Source organism: Bos javanicus, chromosome 8 (assembly GCF_032452875.1).
Source record: "Bos javanicus breed banteng chromosome 8, ARS-OSU_banteng_1.0, whole genome shotgun sequence".
NCBI classification, from domain to species: domain Eukaryota; kingdom Metazoa; phylum Chordata; class Mammalia; order Artiodactyla; family Bovidae; genus Bos; species Bos javanicus.
In genome coordinates, this window is record NC_083875.1 from 82,111,566 (window position 1) to 82,131,383 (window position 19,818).

Below are 19,818 nucleotides of genomic sequence, written 5' to 3' on the forward strand. Positions count from 1 at the left end.
TCATTTGCGTGCTTGCCCTGTTATTATTTCACATGAAAGCTGTCTGTTTTGGCACACATGACTGCCGTGATTTCAGTTGAGCTCCCTGAGCTGAATGGGTGATGTTGTGCAAGGGAAATACAGGTGGGGTTTTCTCTATTGGTGGCCGTGGGGGCGGAGGACAAATCTGCAAGCAGTTCTGGCTTGTGCAGGGCCCACATGATGGCAAATGCATGGCTCTTAAAGGAAGGAACCAGTGTGTACAGTTTCTTAATTTGGAAGGTTTCACAACTGCTTGTGTTCAATTGATGGAGGAGGGGTTTGTTTGTTTTTTTTTCAAAGCAAGTTCTTCATTCATAAGACTGTAAACAAGTCCTGGATAAATGAGAAATACCGAAGCACAGGAGGCACTCCCTTTACCTCTTCTCTCTTCAGCCTCCCTTCCTGCCGTTTCATCAGTGCAGCTCTACTCATGGTGTTTGGGGTTTTAAAGCAAAGTATGGGAAATGAGATTAGATATTAATAAATCTCCCTGGCTGGTGCCAGCCCTGGGGCCATTTGCACACCTGAGTGAGTTAACTTCCTTCTCTCTCTCTGCCTATCATTGTGGCATGTGAATTACAAGCATCTGTAGATAGGAAAAGATACCTTTGAAAATCTCAGCCTTACAGAGATTCAGCCTTTATCAGAGTCTCTTGAAACCTCACCCATCCATGGCACCTGTGAGTTTGTTACCTCTGTAACCAGCCCTGGCCTGAAAGAGAAAATGTTTGGTTCCATTCTTGTCGGCTTTTCCTGTCCTTCTGCGTGACTTCTCACTTTGTCTGTAAGCTACTCGGATTTTTGGCTGAAGGGTCTTCTTTGATCACTGTCTTGACAGCATGGGCTTCACGTTCCCACACCTGCTCTTCTTTTACAGTCCAGATTTCAGGGTAAATGCTTCCACAGCCTTGTAATTTCTTCCGTGTAAAGCTCGGCGCAGGTTACTTATTACAGGTAATAGCCTTTTGATGACGGAGACAACTGCTTGGCAGAAACGGCAGCCTGAACCGCTGCCAGGAACGCAAACTGCCACTTTATTTATTTCTAAAAGCATCTAAGCTGCGAGCCTATCGGTCGTGATCTAGCATGCACATGATAATAACAGGCTGGCAGGGCTGAGAAAGCTGCCCCAGGGGGCGGCCATGACGACAGGCCCTGACAAGACTCTTGTGTGTTTTCTCCCCCATTATCCACAGCCCACACATCGTCTTCCTCTCTCAGAGCACCTTGACTGGAATGAGCCAGCTCTGTGGGACCCGTCTCTGCCATGAAATTGCTCACGCCTGGTTTGGCCTGGCGATTGGGGCTCGAGACTGGACGGAGGAGTGGCTGAGTGAAGGGTTCGCCACTCACTTGGAAGATGTATTCTGGGCCAAGGCACAGCAGGTAAGTTTCAAGTGCACTAAGCATTTCAGTACCCAGAGTCAAGTTCAACTGAGTCTTTCGCTCATTCAACAGATAGGTATTGAGTGCTCATTATGCACCTCGGCACTTGTTCTGTTTGCTTTGTAAATGAGAGGAGAGACCTTGCTCCGCATGGGGTTCACTGAGGTTCGTGATCTAGTGATGACAGGGAGACCAGGTAGGTAAACGACAGCATCTGCAACTTGCAGGGATGAGTACTGTCAAGAAAATGAAGCCAGATAGAGAGGGGTGGAGGAAGTGCTGGTTTAGAAGGTGCTTATCGGAGAAGGTCTCTGATGAGGAGACATTTGAGCAAAGACTTGCAGAACAGGTGGTGCTGCGGCATACTCAAGCACTCCTTTGGGGTTGTGGTTGTGTTGACATCGACTGTGTTCTGCTTTGATAAGTGATGAGATGAAATTTTAAATCCAGAGTCATGATCTTAGGTGTCTGCTGCAAGTAATGAGGAATGAAGCAGCGGATGTTGCAGATTAGGGAACGAGGATGACTGTGGTACACCGGCCGCTTCCCCTCAGTTCTGACCAACTGCTGTCATGTTGAAAGGAGGGCTCAATAGAGCCTGGACTTCTAGTGTTTTAAAAGAAACTATGACTCTGGATTTTTATGTGAAATTTATCAGTGTGAAAAATATGCAGACCAAATACACACCGAGGCCAGACCTGCTCAACACACTCCTAGTTTACAAGCTCAACTTTAAAGAATTAGCCACCAGCAATAAGGAAGCTGTGGCAGCTAACCTGCTTCCTGCTTGTTTTCCAATTCCTAATATCTGGTCACATCTTTTCCCCTACCATCTCTGCATACTGGACTATTTGAATTCTGAGATTCACAAGTTTGTACACATCTGCATGATTTTGTTCAAGTTCTTTCTGCCTGTTGAAATCCTGTATATCTTTCACTAGCCAGCTCAAGGTCACCTTCCTTTGATAGCCCAGACTCTTCATCTCATTCACAGTTCAGTAATGCTCTTCTAGAAACTTTGAGTTTCCACAGTAGTTGTACTTACCTCTTTTTTCTCACTTGTTTCTTCTTCCTCCTATCCTCATGAGTAGGCGATAACCTCTCTCACAGTGGCACAGTGCCCTGCTCATCCTCCCACCCCGCTTTCCCACCTTGGCTACTGAGCTAGCAGTGTGCATAGCTGTATACCCCTCCACGCAGAATCCTGTGAGGAGAGGTCCCATGGCAGATTCTTGAGCAGAAAGGCTGGGTTTGAAGTAGGACCCAGGTTGGAATCCCAGCTTTGCTGCTTACCAGCTTTGTGAGTGTCAGGAGGTTAAGTCACCTCCCTGAGGCTTAGTTTCCTCATTTATAAAATGCTTAACCTTGCAGAGTGGAAGGGGTGGTGTGTGAATGAGCTTATTAGCACCGTGCCTGACACATGGAGTGTGTGCAAGAAATACCAGTTGTCCTTCTTGTTTTCGTCATCTTTGTTTTTGCCACCACCTTGCATGGAGTAGGCATTCAGCAAGGATTGAATAGGTTTAATGTAAATGTGCCTCTCTCACCATCTCTCCCCTGAGGTGCTTCCATCTGAGACAATCAGATTTGTGCTATTCTGGTAATCATGAGTGTATGTCAGGTGTCTGATGACCATCTCTCTGCCCTTTATGTCCTGAATCCCCAAAGAGCAGTCCCCCTTTATCCTTCCTCTTGCCTCTACCTCCTGGAATCTCTCTGCTTGGGTCCTGCCTCTGCTCTGCCCTGCATCTACCATTCTCTGCGAGATTCACAGAGAAAAAAGGCTAAGTCCACAACGCTGCTTTGAAAAAGGTCAGAGTCTAATGTTGAAGATAAGGAAAGCATATAGTGGAAGGAAGAAGAAAATAAGTTAGAAAAGAGAGGTAAACACTAATCAGGTGGGAGTTCAAAGGTGAAAGAGGCTAGATATGAGAAAATCCAGAAAACCTTCTTGGAGGAGATGACTTCTTATGAGCCTCAAAGGGAAAATAGGGGTTAAAGTTTCTCTGTCCCTCCTTTACCCTTAACCTGGAATAGGGGGCAGTCCAGCTCATCATCCTTTAAGGTACATGCAGTAAATCGTCAATATGTGAAAACACAGACACCCCCTGAAGCGAAGTGTCCATTCTGGAATCAGCACAAAGTTTGGAAACATTTCCAGGGTTCATCCCTTGCTCTGATCCCTTCCTTGAAGGTTGAATAAGACTGAGCTGCTGGTGGTCCCTGCCAAGCCGCCTCAGCCAGAGAAAAGTGCTCCTCAGGGCAGCAAAGGGTGGGTAGCCTCAGGGGACTCTCCCGATCAACAGGTTACTTCATCACTGAACAAGGCATGAGGGTGCAATGTTACTTTTCTGCCCAGGAGACTGTACTTTGCAGCGCCACACGTTATCAAGTACAGCAAAGGGGAGTGGGGGACCTCTGAACAAGGAGATAGAAACCTTCACTCCTCTCAGTGGGATTCCATAGAGAGAAGTGAATTGAATTAGTGGCAAGTTGAGTTATATAACTTGTCATCGACTTGGAGAAAGTCTAGACTTCTTGACAGGCGTCTTAGTCAGCTCAGGCTGCCATAACAAAGTACCACAGACCAGGAGACTTAAACAAGCTGGGAAGTTCAAGATCAAGGTGCTGACAGGCTTGGTTTCAGGTGAGGCCTCTCTTCCCTGGCTTGATGAGGGCCATCTTCTCATTATGTTGTCACACAGCCCAGAGAGAGAGTTTCAGTGTCTCTTCCTCTTCTTACAAAGACACCAACCCTTTTGGATTAGGGCCTCATCCTTTTGAACTCGTTTAACCTTAATTACCTCCTTAGAGGCCCCTATCTCCAAACAGTCACACCAGTGACTAGGTCTTCAACATAGGGTTTCTGCTGGGGGAACACAATTCAGTCCATAACAACAGGACACACAAATTTTGTTGATCATGTCACCACTGCTAGCTACTTGGCACTTCTGTCTCTCCCTGAATGGCAACCTGCACCCTGGCCAACCCTAACCTTCCCCATTTTTAGAACATTTCACACTCTTTCCAGGCCCCATGAGCTTTGTACATGCTTCCCCTCTTCCTGAAATTTCTCCTCTCCTGGCTGACTCCTGCTTTCCCTGAGGACCAAACCCCATGTCCTCCACAGGAAAACCTTCCGAACACCCTGGTTGTCCGGGGGCTCTGGGGTCCTTCTTCAACCCCTACCATCACTGGACTCCAGTGGTTAACATTCTCATCTGTCTCCCTGGACTCCTCAAGTTCGTAGTTGTGTCCATTATGTCCCCAGGGCCTAGCAGAGACTCAGTAAATATCTGTTAGTTTCCAGGAATGCCTGTAGACACTGACAGTTCGCTCCCCAGTGGATGTCCTGCCTCCCACCCCACCCACCCCCCACTGTGGCATTTAAAGCCGAGGGGCCTTGTGAGCACACGGATGACAGCAGCCAGTTCTGCCCAGTAGGGCAGGGGTGATGGCCTTCCCGCCCGAGAGGGAGTCTAGGCATTGGGCTCTTCCTGGTTATATGCAAACAGAGTCATCTGGGTTACATTAGCTCCACTGTAAACAGCCCTTAACAAAACCGGGGGCTGGGAAAAAATAGGAGGTAAATGGAGGGGACCTTTCCCACCCTGTGCGAAAAGACAAGGCAAGAAAGGGCTGGATGGAATCAGAGTGGAAACCGGCCCCTAGGGAGGTCTGCTGTCTCCAGGGCAGGACGGACGGGGCGGGAGTCGGGGGGGAGAGGGAGGCTGTTGGACAGGGAGCACCTCCCAAACAGGCAGCACGGGAGGGAGGGCTGGTTCTTCGTTTGAGGACCTAAAAGACCTCTTTGGCCGTCGGACTTTCCCTGTGGGGCACAAGGCACAGTGCGGGCTGTCTGTGCCATCCCCCCTGAAACAAAGCCCGCCGCTCCATTGGGCGGCTCTGACTCTGCAGAGGACAACAGTGACTGTTTTGTGCATGTGTGTTTGTGCGTCTGTGCTCCAAGCAGCTGGCCCCCCACGAGGCCCGGGAGCAGCAGGAGCTGAGGGCTTGCCTACGCTGGCGTCGCCTCCAGGACGAGGTGCAGAACTCCCCGGAGGAAATGCAGGTGTTGAGGTAAAGCCCCCATGATCCTGTCACCTTCCCGTCCTCCCTGTCACGCTCCTGCTTCCCTTCAAGGCACATCCAGGCCATCTCTTAAATCTGCTGGGTTTCCTTTTTAAATTAAATTGGGCTAGATTACTCATCCTCCCAGGGATGTGACTGTTAACATTTTAAGTCTTTCAGGGCGTGGGTTTGGATTTGCCTTCTGACATTTTCCTGGTGTCTGTGTTCAGGAAAAAAAGGGCCATTTCCCGGATCAAATTCTTCATTTGAAGTTTTAATAGTCACTTTACACGGTGACCATGGACTTGGAGAAGGTGAGGGTCTGGTAGCCTGGCAGACAGTAACCCTTTAAAGCCAAAAGGAGAAAAGAAAAAAAAAAGCCTTTAGGAAAATATTGATTCCTAAGTGTTTAGTAGTAACAGATGTTTGTGTCAATGGGGCCTTTTGTTCCGGCTGGGTCCCCGGCAGGAGGCCACTCCCATGCTGGTGGGAGGATTCTACTCTTGGCTCCCTGGTTTTATTTTCAGAGCGTGTCTTGCAGCACTTGTAGGATTACTTCTCGCCATTTCACCATTTTTTTTTTGGTTTCTCTCCTCTCTTTTTCTTCACTTCTCTAAATAGTTGTTTATCTGAAACCTTGAGCCTAGGCCCCAGGAGCACTGTGGTTACTATGGCAACAGAAGCTTTCCTCCTGCCCCCCTGTTGACTGGAGCCAAGCCTTTGGAATCTGCAGTCAGACAGGTGGGAAGGCGGCCATCCAGGGATCACCCCTTATTTTAGATGGCAGCCCCCAGGGCCAGTCTACCACCTGGATAGAAGCCTGCCTGGACCAGTTCTGTTGCCACTTGTTTTTAAATAAAACCCCCCTCTGCAGTGACTGCACACTAAGGCCGGGGTCTGAGGGAAATGCCGAGTCCAGCCTGACCCCGGCGAGGCTGGCCAGTGCTTTTGTGCAGCAGCGCTGGGTGTGGCCGCTCTTCCCAGGGAGATGTCTTCCCTCGCACACTAACCGCAGGCGTCAGCTGACTCATCCATTGTTTAGGAGCCAGGAGCCTGCCCTCCCCACCCAGTGCCACCATGAGCATCCTTTCCCTCAGCTGCCAGAATGGTGACACCCATGGCCGCTGTGGATAGGGTCCCCGCTCTCTCGGAAGTTTCACTTAGCAGAGACCCTCGTGTGTGCACAGCTAGTTACAGGCAGTAAGAAGCTGATGCGACGGGAACCCGGAGATTTATAGTAGGGAGGGTGGGGAGTGCCTCTTGGAGGAGCACCAAGGCCTGGAGGCAGGAAAGGGCCTGGCATGCTGGGATTGAGGAAGAACGGAAGGTGGTGGTATGGTTGGAAGGTCGGGAGAGGCGGATGGGAGCTGAATCATCCGGCCTTGTCCTGAGTTGCTCCAGGGCCTTATGGACAGAGGATCTGATCTGTCTGGTGTTTTTACACTGCTTCCCTGGCCACTGTGTGGCATGGACTGCAGGCAGCAGATGAAAAGCAAAGAGAAGGGTTTGAAGGCTGCAGTAGTTCACACTAGCGGTCCTGGTGGCGGTGGGGTAGACGCAGGAAGCAGACCTGTTTAAGACATGCTTTGGCAGTGGAAGCGGCAGGTCTTTGGTCTATTGAATATGGAGAAAAGGAAAATGAAAATGTCCAAAATGACTTCTAGGCTTTTGACTTGAGCAGCTGGGTAGACAGATGGTGATGCCATTTGGTGAGATGGTAAAGACTTTGGGAGGAGCAGGCTTTGGAGGGAAGAATAAAGATTTTGGTCTTGCGTGTTGTTAAGTTTGATGTGCCAAATAGACATTCAGTATGGAGAATGCAGTGGGGTTTACAAGTCAGGAGCTCAGTGGAGAGACTGAAACATTCACCCTATGGATACTTACAATTCTGAGCCCGTTGAAATCAGCAGGTAGGGAAAAAAAAGTAAGAGAAGAGGTTGGGAGGAAGATGAGGAGTCAGCAGAGAAACTGGGGAAATCAATGTAGAGAAAACCCAGAGGCCAGGAGTCATGGAACCCAGGAAAGAAGATGAGTCAAGAAGGTGAAGTGGGGTGTCAGATGTTGCTGAGGGGTTTGTAAAAGGGATGGAGAGAAGTGACCTTTGTTTGGATCACATGAAAGATGTTGGTGACCTTGACATGCATGCATTTATTCATGAGTTGTGGAAAAGGGAGTCAGATTGAAGTGGGTCGAGAGTGAATGGGAGGTCAGGAAGCAGAGACACCGAGTCTGGGCTTTGTGAGAGGAGTTGTGCTGGGAGGGGAGCAAGGTGAGGGTCTGGGAGTTTTGTTTTAAGGCGGCTGATGCAGGAACAGACTGGTGTACGAGCTGTGTAACTTCACCAATCCCGCCAAGACTCAAGGCTCTCAAGACTCAGTTTCCCCGCTTTCCAAGTCTCTTAAGTCCCTTCGATGCTTCCAGTTCTGAATGACCACAGACCATCCGAGTGGGTAAGGATATTATAGCTAAAGTTAGTTGACGCAATGTGTTCCCAACATATAAACAGCCAGATGTCCACTGGGAAGTCAGTACACACATGCAGAGAGCCTTGTCTCAGGGGTTCATGGAACTTCTGACGTCCAAGAGCTTTTCCTTTGTGTGTGGAGCTGGGAGAAGGAATACACTATTTTTAGACCCTTGTGCTAGAAGGCTTATTATGGCATTTGTTTTTCTTCGTATTCAGAAATTGTGTTTGCCTAAATTTAGGCTAACCATGAAACGAGTGCATTTGAAAGATTGTTGCGCATCAGTATGGAAAATATTGTTATCAGATGCACTTACAATGAAGAGGAAATGTTTCTGAACCTGCCCTGAATTGTATAGTCTCAGTTCAGTTTACTCCCATCCCTTAGAATTCTCCCTTAAATGGGCACAGAGAACCTAGAATGACAGAAAGTGGAAGGAAAAACCAGGGTTGTAAACATTTATTCTCAGATTTTTGTTTTAATACACAAATAAGACCTTGGGAAAGAAGTCTCATAAAATGATAATCAAAGATGCTATCTTTTCCCCCTTTCTTTTAAGATACCCCATGGTCTTGAAATAATGGACCAAGAACAATTTAGAAGTCTTGGTTTCACGTTGCCAGATGCAACAGAAGCTTCAACTTATCTTTGCAACAACTTTCAACATGGTTGACCACTCTTTCTAAAAACACTTTCTGCTCTTGGCTTCTGTTTCACAGTCTCCTTGATTACCTTCTGCTTCACTGATGGTCCTTCCTCACCTCTCCTGCTGGCTATTTCACATCTTCACTTAGGTGACTCATGGTTTTGAAAGACTGGTTACGGTGTCCAACATCATATAGCTGATTAAGAGCAGAGTGGGGGTTGAAATAATCCTCTTTTCCCTACCCTATCTCCTTGACTCTGAAGAACTCGATATAGCATTTAGTTGTAGTAAAAAGAAAAAAGAAAGAAAGAAAGAAAGAAAACTCCAGGCATCTTGAACTGTGGAAGGACATGAAGGTTGTGTTGAAAAAAGACTTTTTGGACCAAAGCATCTTTGTGTTTTTACACATGAGTGTGTCTGATGATTTCAGTCAATATAGGGAAACAGCAAATTCAGTATTGTGTTGATGATATTAAAGGAGTATTAACAAAGTGAGAAGAGAAAAATTAAAATTATGTTTGTCTCTGACTTGCTAATTTCAGTCATGTATAAGACCTGTTCCATTTGTACCTTCCATATTCCCAATGTTGAATTACAGCTCTCATCAAATGTGTCTTAAATCGACCTAGTGGTAAGTTTTATTTGGTTCCTTGTGTTTTCCTAGCTCTCTCAGCCTTCACTGGCTGGGGAGCCTGTAACGTGCCTGCAGGCACAGTTTCAAAAGGCTAGGGTCACATTACTACTGGCTCCATGCCTTTTCTCATTTGTTAATTATTAAAATGCCTTTCCCATAGACGAGACCCCAGTGGCTGTCTCCAGACCCTCCCTCACCTCTCCACCACCCCGGGCAGAACCGTTCAGCCTGCAAAGCCTGATCTTACTGCCGTTCCACTCTCCCCTGCCTGGAGCCACCGCTTTACTCTGTCCTATTCCTTTCCCCAACCCCTGGCCTAAAAGCCCCTCCCTTGTCCAGTGTAGCAGCCATGACTCTTGATAAGCAACGTGCCTTCTGAAAGGCTCCCGTGCCTCTGGTCTCCAGGGTATAGCTACATCCGGCCTCTTCCAAGTGCTTTCAGTTAGCGTACCATGACTGGCCAGCAGGATGGAAGAGCTCTGGTGGCAGGGTCAGAAGAAATCTCTGTTGGTTTTTATTGTTTATGATTTATTATCACTTCCCCCCTTTTCTGGATTCATTGTTAAAAGTCAAGCTCGTGCTGAGAAAACCTTAAAATATATCACGTTGAAGAGGTGCTGACAAGCCCAGTGTCTGACGTGGCTCTTTCTAGCTACTGCCTCCACAGTTGATATGGTTCTAGAGAAATGTGAGCTCTTTTCCTATCTTCTTCGTGAATCCCTCGCTGCTCCCCCCGCCCCATTACAAAGACATCCCATAATAAGAGGAAACCCTTCAAGTCTGTAACTCTATCTATGGCCAAAATGGAATGTTCCCGACACGAGTCCTTTGAATTTGCACAGTACCTAAGCACTGCTTTCCATTTTTCCCTTAAAAGCCTATGTGTAAACCTTCTCTAGTATGCATGAAGTCTTCACCTTTAAAGTTTTTCTCAAAATTCTTATTTCTAATCCTTCAAGAACACAGCAATCTTTTCCCACCCACGTGTGGGAACGTGTCCATCCACAGCCACACAAGCCTTTCTCATGGAAAAACTCCAGCCCAGAGCGTCAGTCTTCACCACTGCTCCTCCACCCTGAGCCTGAACACTCCTCGGAATTCTTCTTTCAGTCTTCACTGGTCCTGCGGGCACAAATAAATCCCTTCGCTCCTCCTTGGGCAGCTCCCTTCTGTGTTGCCTTTGGTATCTATTCCAGACCTTCCCCACCCTCCCTTCCTTCTCTTGCTCCTGCCCCAAAGGAAAGACTGAAGCCACCAGCCTTTGATTCTGTAAGCACATCAGCATCCATGTCTATCCTGACCTCTCAGATGTCTGAGTGCCATCCTGACAGTCTCAGTACAGCTAAAGAGAAATGCCTGGTTCCAGAAACAGAACTAGAAATGAATATGCCTTGATGCATATCACAGAGCTACATATATGAGTAAGCTTTAGACCCCTCTGCCTATAAGGGAGACGCGAAGGAAGATTGGCATACCATGGAAGAAGTTCCCGTCACTTTGGACATGAACTGGGTCACAAGTCTAGGGAAAATTGTTCCTAAGGGCCCGGTGCCCTTATGATCACCAGATTCTGTAAACATAGTTTACCTTATTAGGCTTAACTCATTAGGCTCCTCTCCTCTTAATCTTACCCTATTAGGCTCCTCTGCTTGGTTTGGTACTGTTAATAACTCTTTCCTTCTGGAAATTTCTATCACCTGACTTTCATGGCTGCCCCTCTTCTGGTTCTCCTTGGTCCCCTCTGCCGTCCCCCTTCCATCTCCTTCACAGTCTTCATCTTCCTGTACTTAGAGTTGGCCTTCCCTAGGGGACCCCCTCCCGACTGCTCATCCTCCTGGAGTGGTTTCATTTAAACACTTTCTCTTAGTGGGGGTTCCTCCGAAGCAGATGAAATTCTTGTCAAAGAGATTTGTTAGGAAGAAGTCTCAGAAGGGGAAAATGGAAGGGAGAATTGATGGCCAAGCCGGGTGCCATGATATCAAGTCAGGTTATACAGGAATGCTCTGGAGGCAGTGTGGGTCAGCTTCAGAGTGGTCCCCATCAGGGGCAAGGAGCCCAGAGTGTAAATGTTCCAGCACCTGTCATCATTGCTGAGAGAGAAACACATTCCAGGTGCTTCTGGTTCTTGTGTTCACAGGCGAAATAGGCTCAGGCAACCTGAGGGTCACATCTGACAAAGAGTCACAGAGAACATGCCAAGAGCTTACGTGAACACAAATGATGAAAGGGTCCCATGGGATATGAGTGAGGCATGGGCACAGCTGGCCACACCTGTCATCTGTGCTGCAGGTTCCCAAACCTCCAACTCTCTCTTAAAGATCAGATGTGAATGCTGAACTGTCCATATGACACCATCTCTCCCTGGTGGCTCAGATGGTAAAGAATCTGCCTGCAATGCTGGAGACCCAGGTTCCATCCCTGGGTTGGGAAGATCCCCTGGTGAAGGGAATGGTTACCTACTCTAGTATTCTTGCCTGGAGAATCCCCATGGACAGAGGAGGTTGGTGGGCTACAGTCCATGGGATCGCAGGAGTCAGACACAACTGAGCAACTAACATCTTCATTTTTCTTCTTTCTTTCTCCCTGTAGCCCGCTGGGCTCTTCTGTCCATAGGGGTTCTCCAAGCAAGAATACTAAATGCCGGGTGCTTGATAAATGCTGAAGAAGTGAATGTTGTAGACAACATGATCTCTGAGTTTCTTTGTAATTATTTAAAGTTGAAATATTGTTCACAAGAGAGTAGATAGACAAATTCTAGGCTGCATCCTCAGAATTCAAAGAGCTAAGAGTTTAATATTTGTAAGCTTATTTAGAAAGGGCCATTCAGAAGATGTGAGGCTTGAGCTTGGAGGGTAAGAGAGAATTGCATTGATGCTAGTAAAGCAGTGAAGGGAAAGGAGCTCAGTGAGCAAAGCCTGGCAGGCATAAACAGTGAATTGATTGTGGACATAGCCATTAAGTGAGAAATGGGTTTCCTGACTAGGAGAACTGTTAAGAACCTATGAGACTGAAGGTGGACCAGGCTGAGTAATAGAGTTCCTTTGATGCCAAATTCAAGAGTTTGCATGTGACTGTCTAGGCAGTGGGAAACTTTTTTCAGTTCCAAGAATGACATAGTGAAAATGGAATTCTGGGAAGATTACCCAGCCTTTGGGATAACATACAATCAGAGAGAGAGTGTAGAGAGGCCAGATAGAATTAGATGGGTGTTTTAGGCTCAGAGGTTAAAGCTTCTGCCTGCAATGCAGGAGACCTGTGTTCGATCCCTGGGTCGGGAAGATCCCCTGGAGAAGGAAATGGCAACCCACTCCAGTATTCTTGCCTGGAGAATCCCATGGACGGAGGAGTTTGGTGGGCTACAGTCCATGCGGTCACAAAGAGTCAGACACGACTGAGTGACTTCACTTTCACTTTCAGGAACCCAGACCTGAGATTTGAAGAGCTTGGGACCCTCTTCTTAAATGGTCATTTGGGGTTTTTCAAAACTGATTGAAATGTCTATACAGCTTCAAGACAGCTTCTAATAAAAGGATGTAAAGCTGTCTCTGATCCTAGATAAGGACCGACCCAATAAAGGAACTGGTTGAATACGTGAGCTTTGTGAAGTTTGTTATGACTTGAACAAGGTGAAGGGCAACAGTCCCAGTGCCTTCTTGGCCAAGACCTAGTCTACCCTGCCTCTTTTTAGAAAAAAAAATCATCTGAGGATGCAGACCTAAACTCTCCAGAGCTCATTAGTGCTCAGTTCTCAACCCAGGAAAAGTAGCATCGGGTTAAGTCAGCCCTGGAGCCAAACGCCTGGATTTGAGTCCAGTGTTGACTCTACTACTTGCTATATGACCTTGAGAGAGGTACACAACCGTACTGATCTTAGCTCCTCACGGCAGAACGGGAATAGTAACAACAGTTTCCACTTTGTAGGTGAATGTGAGCAATGAATGTGATGAGTACATACAAATCATTTAGAACACATGTGTTAGACTAAATCACAGGAAATTGCCATTTTGATACATCTAAAATGACTGACTATTGTGAATTTCCTGTGGTTCAACTTATAGTAAATACTCAACACGTGTTTGGTACTGTCATCTAGACCCTCTGGCACCAGATACATGTTTGCTCAATGAGTGACAGAGGGCTCAAGGATACAGCCCCATGGCCAGCCTCACTCTATCCTGGTTTTTTCTGGTTTCTATCTCTTCTTTTGTGGCTGCCACCCTCCAGCTGGCGACCACGGAGGCATCCTGCTCCTGTCTCTTTACCAAGCAGAGCCTAGAAACACCTACCTTTCCTCCTCACAAACTTGCAATTGGCTGGAATGTTCCAAAGTGAATTTTGCTAAGAAGTTAAGAGAATTTTTTCTTCTAAATAGTTATTGGCCACACCCCACACAGCATGTGGGTTCTTCGTTCCCCAACCAGAGGTTGAACCTAAGCTCCCTGTAGTGGAAGCTCAGAGCTTCTACCACTGGACTCCCAGGGAATTCCCAGGAGAGCATTTTTTTAAAAGTAGAAGAACGCCTGGTTACAAATAGAAAGGGTAAGATTAAAAGCAAGCACACCGCGCCACCACCCCCACCCCCCAAAAAAATCTGAACATTAAACAAAGATGCTCAAGTGAACAGCCTGAGGAAAGAATTAACTTGGCAATGCTTCTAAGACTGTTGGGAACCTACTTCTGGTCTAATCTCTACAGAAGGGCCACCCTGGTGTCCCCTCTGGCTCTGCTCTGTACAGCTTCCCTGGCCTCTATGCAGAATCTGACTACAGCCCTGAGAAAAAAAACGTTCTTTGGTCTATGGCCTTCAGGAGTTCTTGACCGAGCTCAGACCACTAGCACTGGCCTGTGAGGTTCTCGATATCTGTATCTTGGAGCTCTTGCCCTCCACCCTCCATCACCCAGGCTCAAGCTCCCCTCCACCCCATTATCGCTGTCTGCTTTACTGTTTCTGTTTTTTTGTTGTTGTTTTTAATTTGAATCACACATGCTGGGCAGCTATCTGTATGGTCTGCTTCTACCCTTTCGTGACAGGAGGTTGCTGTACCTGTGCCAGCATTTTCTGAAAAACTGGAGGGGCTCCCAGCCAACCAGAAACAGACCCTGCCCTTTCCTGTCTCAAAGGCCAGCTCCACCCCCTTGAGCTGCCCACTCAGTTCCTGAGGGTGGAGGGACAACCTCAGCTCACACTGCTTTTACCCAGCAAAGATGACAGACACATCCTGAATAGTTGACTCAAATAACCCTTCCTTCTTCATTTTTCAGACCATTCTCTAGTTACTCATCACTCAAGTATTTCTAAGGGAGGGGTAGAATTCTCTTTGATAGGCCCATAATTACATATGTAATATACCTGGTGTTTCTTTTTTGCAATAGCATTTAGTAGACTACATTCTTTTTAAATATAGAAAAACATAAAGAAGAAATAAAGTAGTTCATAAGCACTACTAGTTAACCATGTTTAAAAAAAAAAGAAAACTCGGTTTCAGTTTCATTTCAGTTGCTCAGTCGTGCCTGACTCTTTGCGACCCCATGGACTGCAGCACGCCAAGGCCTCCCTGTCCATCACCAACTCCCAGAGTCCATCCAAACCCATGTCCATTGAGTCGGTGATGCCATCCAGCCATCTCATCCTCTGTCTTCCCCTTCTCCTCCTGCCCTCAATCTTTCCCAGCATCAGGGTCTTTTCAGATGAATCAGCTCTTCTCATCAGGTGGCCAAAGTATTGGAGTTTCAGCTTCAGCATCAGTCCTTCCAATGAACATTCAGGACTGATTTCCTTTAGGATGGACTGGTTGGATCTCCATGCAGTCCATGGGACTCTCAAGAGTCTTCTCCAACACCACGGTTCAAAAGTATCAATTCTTCTGTGCTTAGCTTTCTTTATAGTCCAACTCTCACATCCATACTTGACTACTGGAAAAACCATAGCCTTGACTAGACGGACCTTTGTTAGAAAAGTATAAAATTCCATCCCTACCACTGTAGTCCTCACCTTGAGATAATCATATTGTCTTGTGAATCCTTTGGAAAATAAGCCTTATAAGCATATATGCATAATTTTTCTATATTGCAACCCTGTGGGGTACTGATTCATTATAACACTATTTGCTTATAAAATATTTTCCTAAAAAATAATTCCTATATTACATAAACCACTCTATAATAGTTCACTCCTATTTTGCTCATCCTCTGAGGATATCTCATGCCCTCAGCCAATTCTAGCACTATCTACATTACATTCTTGGGTAATGAGTATTAATTTGCCATTCAGAAAAACTCTGAACCAGTGAGTACTTTTGCCTGTAATCTCATGTAATCCTAAATTGACTCTCTTCTACAGATTATTTGTCTACTCCTCATATGCTTTGCATTTAGTTTGTGTTTTGGCCAATTGTTTTGACCAAGAATGACTGACAAAAGCTGTACAACTATTTGATTGAACCTGCTGCAAAGACACAAGAGAAGAATATCTTGGTGGTGGTTTAGTCACTAAGTCATGTCCGACTCTTTCGACACCATGGACTGTAACCTGCCAGGCTCCTCTGTCCATGGGATTCTTTAGGCATGAGTACTGGAGTGGGTTGCCATTTCCTTCTCCAGGGGATCTTCCTGAGCCAGGAATCGAACCTGGGTCTCCTGCATTGCAGGCAGATTCTTTACTGACTGAGCTACGAGGGTAGCCCAAAATATTAACAAATAGTAAAAAAAAATTTTACTATGTAAAATTTTTTAATAAACCCAATTTCACAGTGGCTCCTCCCCTTTTCAAGTCAATGGTTGAAGAGAGAAGGGATAAAAAAGAGGGATTGTATTTCTGTTAAACATTGTACTGTAGGGTCTAGTCAAAGTAACTAGCCAAGAAAGTAAAATAAAAGACATTCACATTGGAAAGGAAGAAGTAAACTATCTTTTTATGGATGACATAATCTATATGGAAAATTCTAAAGAATCCACCCCAAACACTGTTAAAACTAATAAACAAGCTCATTAAGATTGCAAGATACAAGAGCAGTATACAGAACATGGTTGTGCTTCTTTCTGTTTTAATTAAATATTGTGTTAGTTTCAGGTGTACAGCCAAGTGATTCAGTGATTATATATATATAGACACACACACACACACACACACAGATGCTGTGCTCACATGTGTGCTCAATCATGTCCAACTCTTTGCAACGCCATGGACTCTAGCCCACCAGGCTCCTCTGTCCATGGGATTTTCTAGGCAGGAATACTGGAGTTGGTTGCCATTTCCTTTGCCAGGAGATCTTCCTGACCCAGGGACTGAACTGTCTCTTGCATCTCCTGCACTGGCAGCAGTTTATTTACCACTAAGCCCAAGAAGCAATGGCACGCCACTCCAGTACTCTTGCCTGGAGAATCCCAGGGATGGAGGAGCCTGGTGGGCTGCCGTCTATGAGGTCACACAGAGTTGGACACGACTGACGCGACTTAGCAGCAGCAAGCCCAAGAAAGACAGATATCTTTTCCACATTATTTTCCATTTAGGTTATTTACAAGATATTGACTATAATTCCCTGTGCTATACAGCAAATCCTATTGTTTATCTACTTTATATATGGTAATGTATATCTGTTAAGCCCAAATTCCCAATTTATCTCTCTCCTTGACTTCCGCTCTGATAACCATAAGTTTGTTTTCTATGCCTATGAGTCTGTTTCTCTTTTATAAATAAGTTAATTTCTACTATTTTTTAGATTCCACATTATAAGTGATATCATATAATATTAGTCCTTCTCTGATACTTCACTTAGTATGTTCATTTCTAGGCCAACCCATGTTGCTGCAAAATGACAATCTTTCTTTATTTTTTAGGGCTGAGTAATGTTCCATTGTATATATTGTACCACATCTTCTTTACCTATTCATTAAGACAGTTGTGTTTCTTAACACTAGCTATAATAATCTGAAAAGTAAATTAAAAGACAAATTCATTTATAACATCAAAAATGACAAAATACTTAGGAATAAGTTTAACAAAAGAAGTGCAAAACATCCTAAAAACTATAAAACTCTGTTGAAAGAAATTGAAGAAGAACTGAATAAATGGAAAATCATCCTGTGTTCATGAATTGAGAGACAGGGTTGTTAAGATGCAATCCTCCCCACACTGATCTACAGATTCAATATAATCCCTGCCAAAATTTCAGCACTTTTTTTTTTCTTTTTTGCAAAAATGGACAAGCTGATCCTAAAGTTCATATGGAAATTTAAGAGACCCAGAAAAGCCAAAACAATCTTGAAGAACAAAAGCAGACTACTCATACTTCTCAGTTTTAATACTTACTACAAAGTTACAATGCACTTCCAAGGTGGCTCAGTGGTAAAGAATCTGCCTTCCAAGCAGGAGATTCTGGTTTGATCCCTGGGTCAGGGAGATCCCCTGGAGAAGGAAATGGCAATCCACTCCAGTGTTCTTGCCTGGAGAATCCCATGGACAGAGGAGCCTGGCGGGCTACAGTCCATGAGGTCATAAGAGTTGCACATGACAACAATAAATAACAAGATTACAGGAATCAAGACAGATGGTACTGGCAAACGGGCAGACATGCAGGTCAATGGAATAAAACTGAGAATCTGGAAACAAACACTGTCATTCACGGTCACTTAGTTTTTTGGGTTTTTTTTTCTTTTCTTTTTGGTTGCACTGGATCTTTGTTGCTGCGCCAGTGCTTTCACTAGGGGCTACTCTTGGTTGTGGTGCCCAGGCTTCACAATGAGGTGTTTTCCCTTGTGGAGCACAGGCTTTAGGCACACGGGCTTCAGTAGTTCCAACATGCGGGCTCAGTTGCTCCATGGCATGTGGAATCTTCTTGGACCAGAGATCTAACTCGTGTCTTGGCAGGTGGGTTCTTATCCACTGTGCTGCTGCTAAGTCGCTTCAGTCATGTCTGACTCTGTGCGACCCCACAGACGGCAGCCCACAAGGCTCCCCCATCCCTGGGATTCTCCAGGCAAGAACACTGGAGTGGGTTGCCATTTCCTTCTCCAATGCATGAAAGTGAAAAGTGAAAGTGAAGTCATTCAGTCCTGTCCGACTCTTAGTGACCCCATGGACTGCAGCCCACCAGGCTCCTCCGTTCATGGGATTTTCCAGACAAGAGTACTGGAGTGGGGTGCCATTGCCTTCTCCACTTATCCACTGTACCACTAGGGAAGTCCAGTGAGTTGGTTTCTGACAAGGGTGCCAGAACTATTCATTGTGGGAAAGAATATTCTTTTCAAAAACTGGAAATAGAACTGCCTTATGATCCAGCAATCCCACTGCTGGGCATACACACTGAGGAAACCAGAATTGAAAGAGACACGTGTACCCCAATGTTCATCTCAGCACTGTTTATAATAGCCAGGACATGGGAGCAACCTGGATGTCCATCAGCAGATGAATGGATAAGAAAACTGTGGTACATAAACACAATGGAGTATTACTCAGCCATTAAAAAGAATACATTTGAATCAGTTCTAATGAGGTGGATGAAACTGGAGCCTATTATACAGAGTGAAGTAAGCCAGAAAGAAAAACACCAATACAATATACTAACGCATATAACCCTGTATACGAGACAGCAAAAGAGACACTGATGTATACAACAGTCTATTGGACTCTGTGGGAGAGGGAGAGGGTGGGATGATTTGGGAGAATGGCATTGAAATATGTATAATATCATATATGAAACGAGGCGCCAGTCCAGGTTCGATGCACGATACTGGATGCTTGGGGCTGGTGCACTGGGACGACCCAGAGGGATGGTATGGGGAGGGAGGAGGGAGGAGGGTTCAGGATGGGGAACACATGTATACCTGTGGAAGATTCATTTTGATATATGGCAAAACCAATACAATATTGTAAAGTTAAATAAAAAAAAAAAGAAAAATGTGCATGGGACAGCTAGAAATTCCCCATACAGATGAATGAAGTCAGACTCTCTGCTTCACATCACATATAAAAACAGACTCAACATAGATCAAGGACCTAAATGTAAGTTAAAGCTATTAAAGTATTAGGGGGAAAAGCCGTAGGTATAAGTCTTCATGAGCTTGGATTAAGTAACAGTTTCTTAGATATGACACCTCAGTCAGTTCAGTTGCTCAGTCGTGTCCAACTGTTTGCAACCCCCATGAATCACAGCACGCCAGGCCTCCCTGTCCATCACCAACTCCCGGAGTTCACTCAGACTCATGTCCATCGAGTCAGTGATGCCATCCAGCCATCTCATCCTCTGTCGTCCCCTTCTCCTCCTGCCCCCAATCCCTCCCACCATCAGAGTCTTTTCCAATGAGTCAACTCTTCGCATGAGGTGGCCAAAGTACTGGAGTTTCAGCTTTAGCATCATTCCTTCCAAAGAATCCCAGGGCTGATCTCCTTCAGAATGGACTGGTTGGATCTCCTTGCAGTCCAAGGGACTCTCAAGAGTCTTCTCCAACACCACAGTTCAAAAGCATCAACTCTTCGGTGCTCAGCCTTCTTCACAGTCCAACTCTCACATCCATACATGACCACAGGAAAAACCATAGCCTTGACTAGACGGACCTTTGTTGGCAAAGTAATGTCTCTGCTTTTGAATATGCTATCT

The 19,818-nt window shown here is 45.8% G+C and overlaps 1 protein-coding gene across 9 annotated transcripts in view; it reads left to right on the top strand.

Moving 5' to 3' along the window:
- Nucleotides 1-19,818, top strand: part of AOPEP (aminopeptidase O (putative)) — a 422,559-nt gene that overhangs the window by 252,268 nt on the left and 150,473 nt on the right. For 7 of the 9 annotated variants that reach the window (XM_061426105.1, XM_061426109.1, XM_061426102.1 and 4 more), the window contains 2 exons: nucleotides 1,218-1,407; nucleotides 5,378-5,487. In XM_061426105.1, the coding sequence (XP_061282089.1) occupies nucleotides 1,218-1,407; nucleotides 5,378-5,487 (300 nt within the window). The remainder of the gene's footprint in view (nucleotides 1-1,217; nucleotides 1,408-5,377; nucleotides 5,488-19,818) is intronic. The other 2 variants (XM_061426104.1, XM_061426108.1) reach the window with 1 other exon arrangement.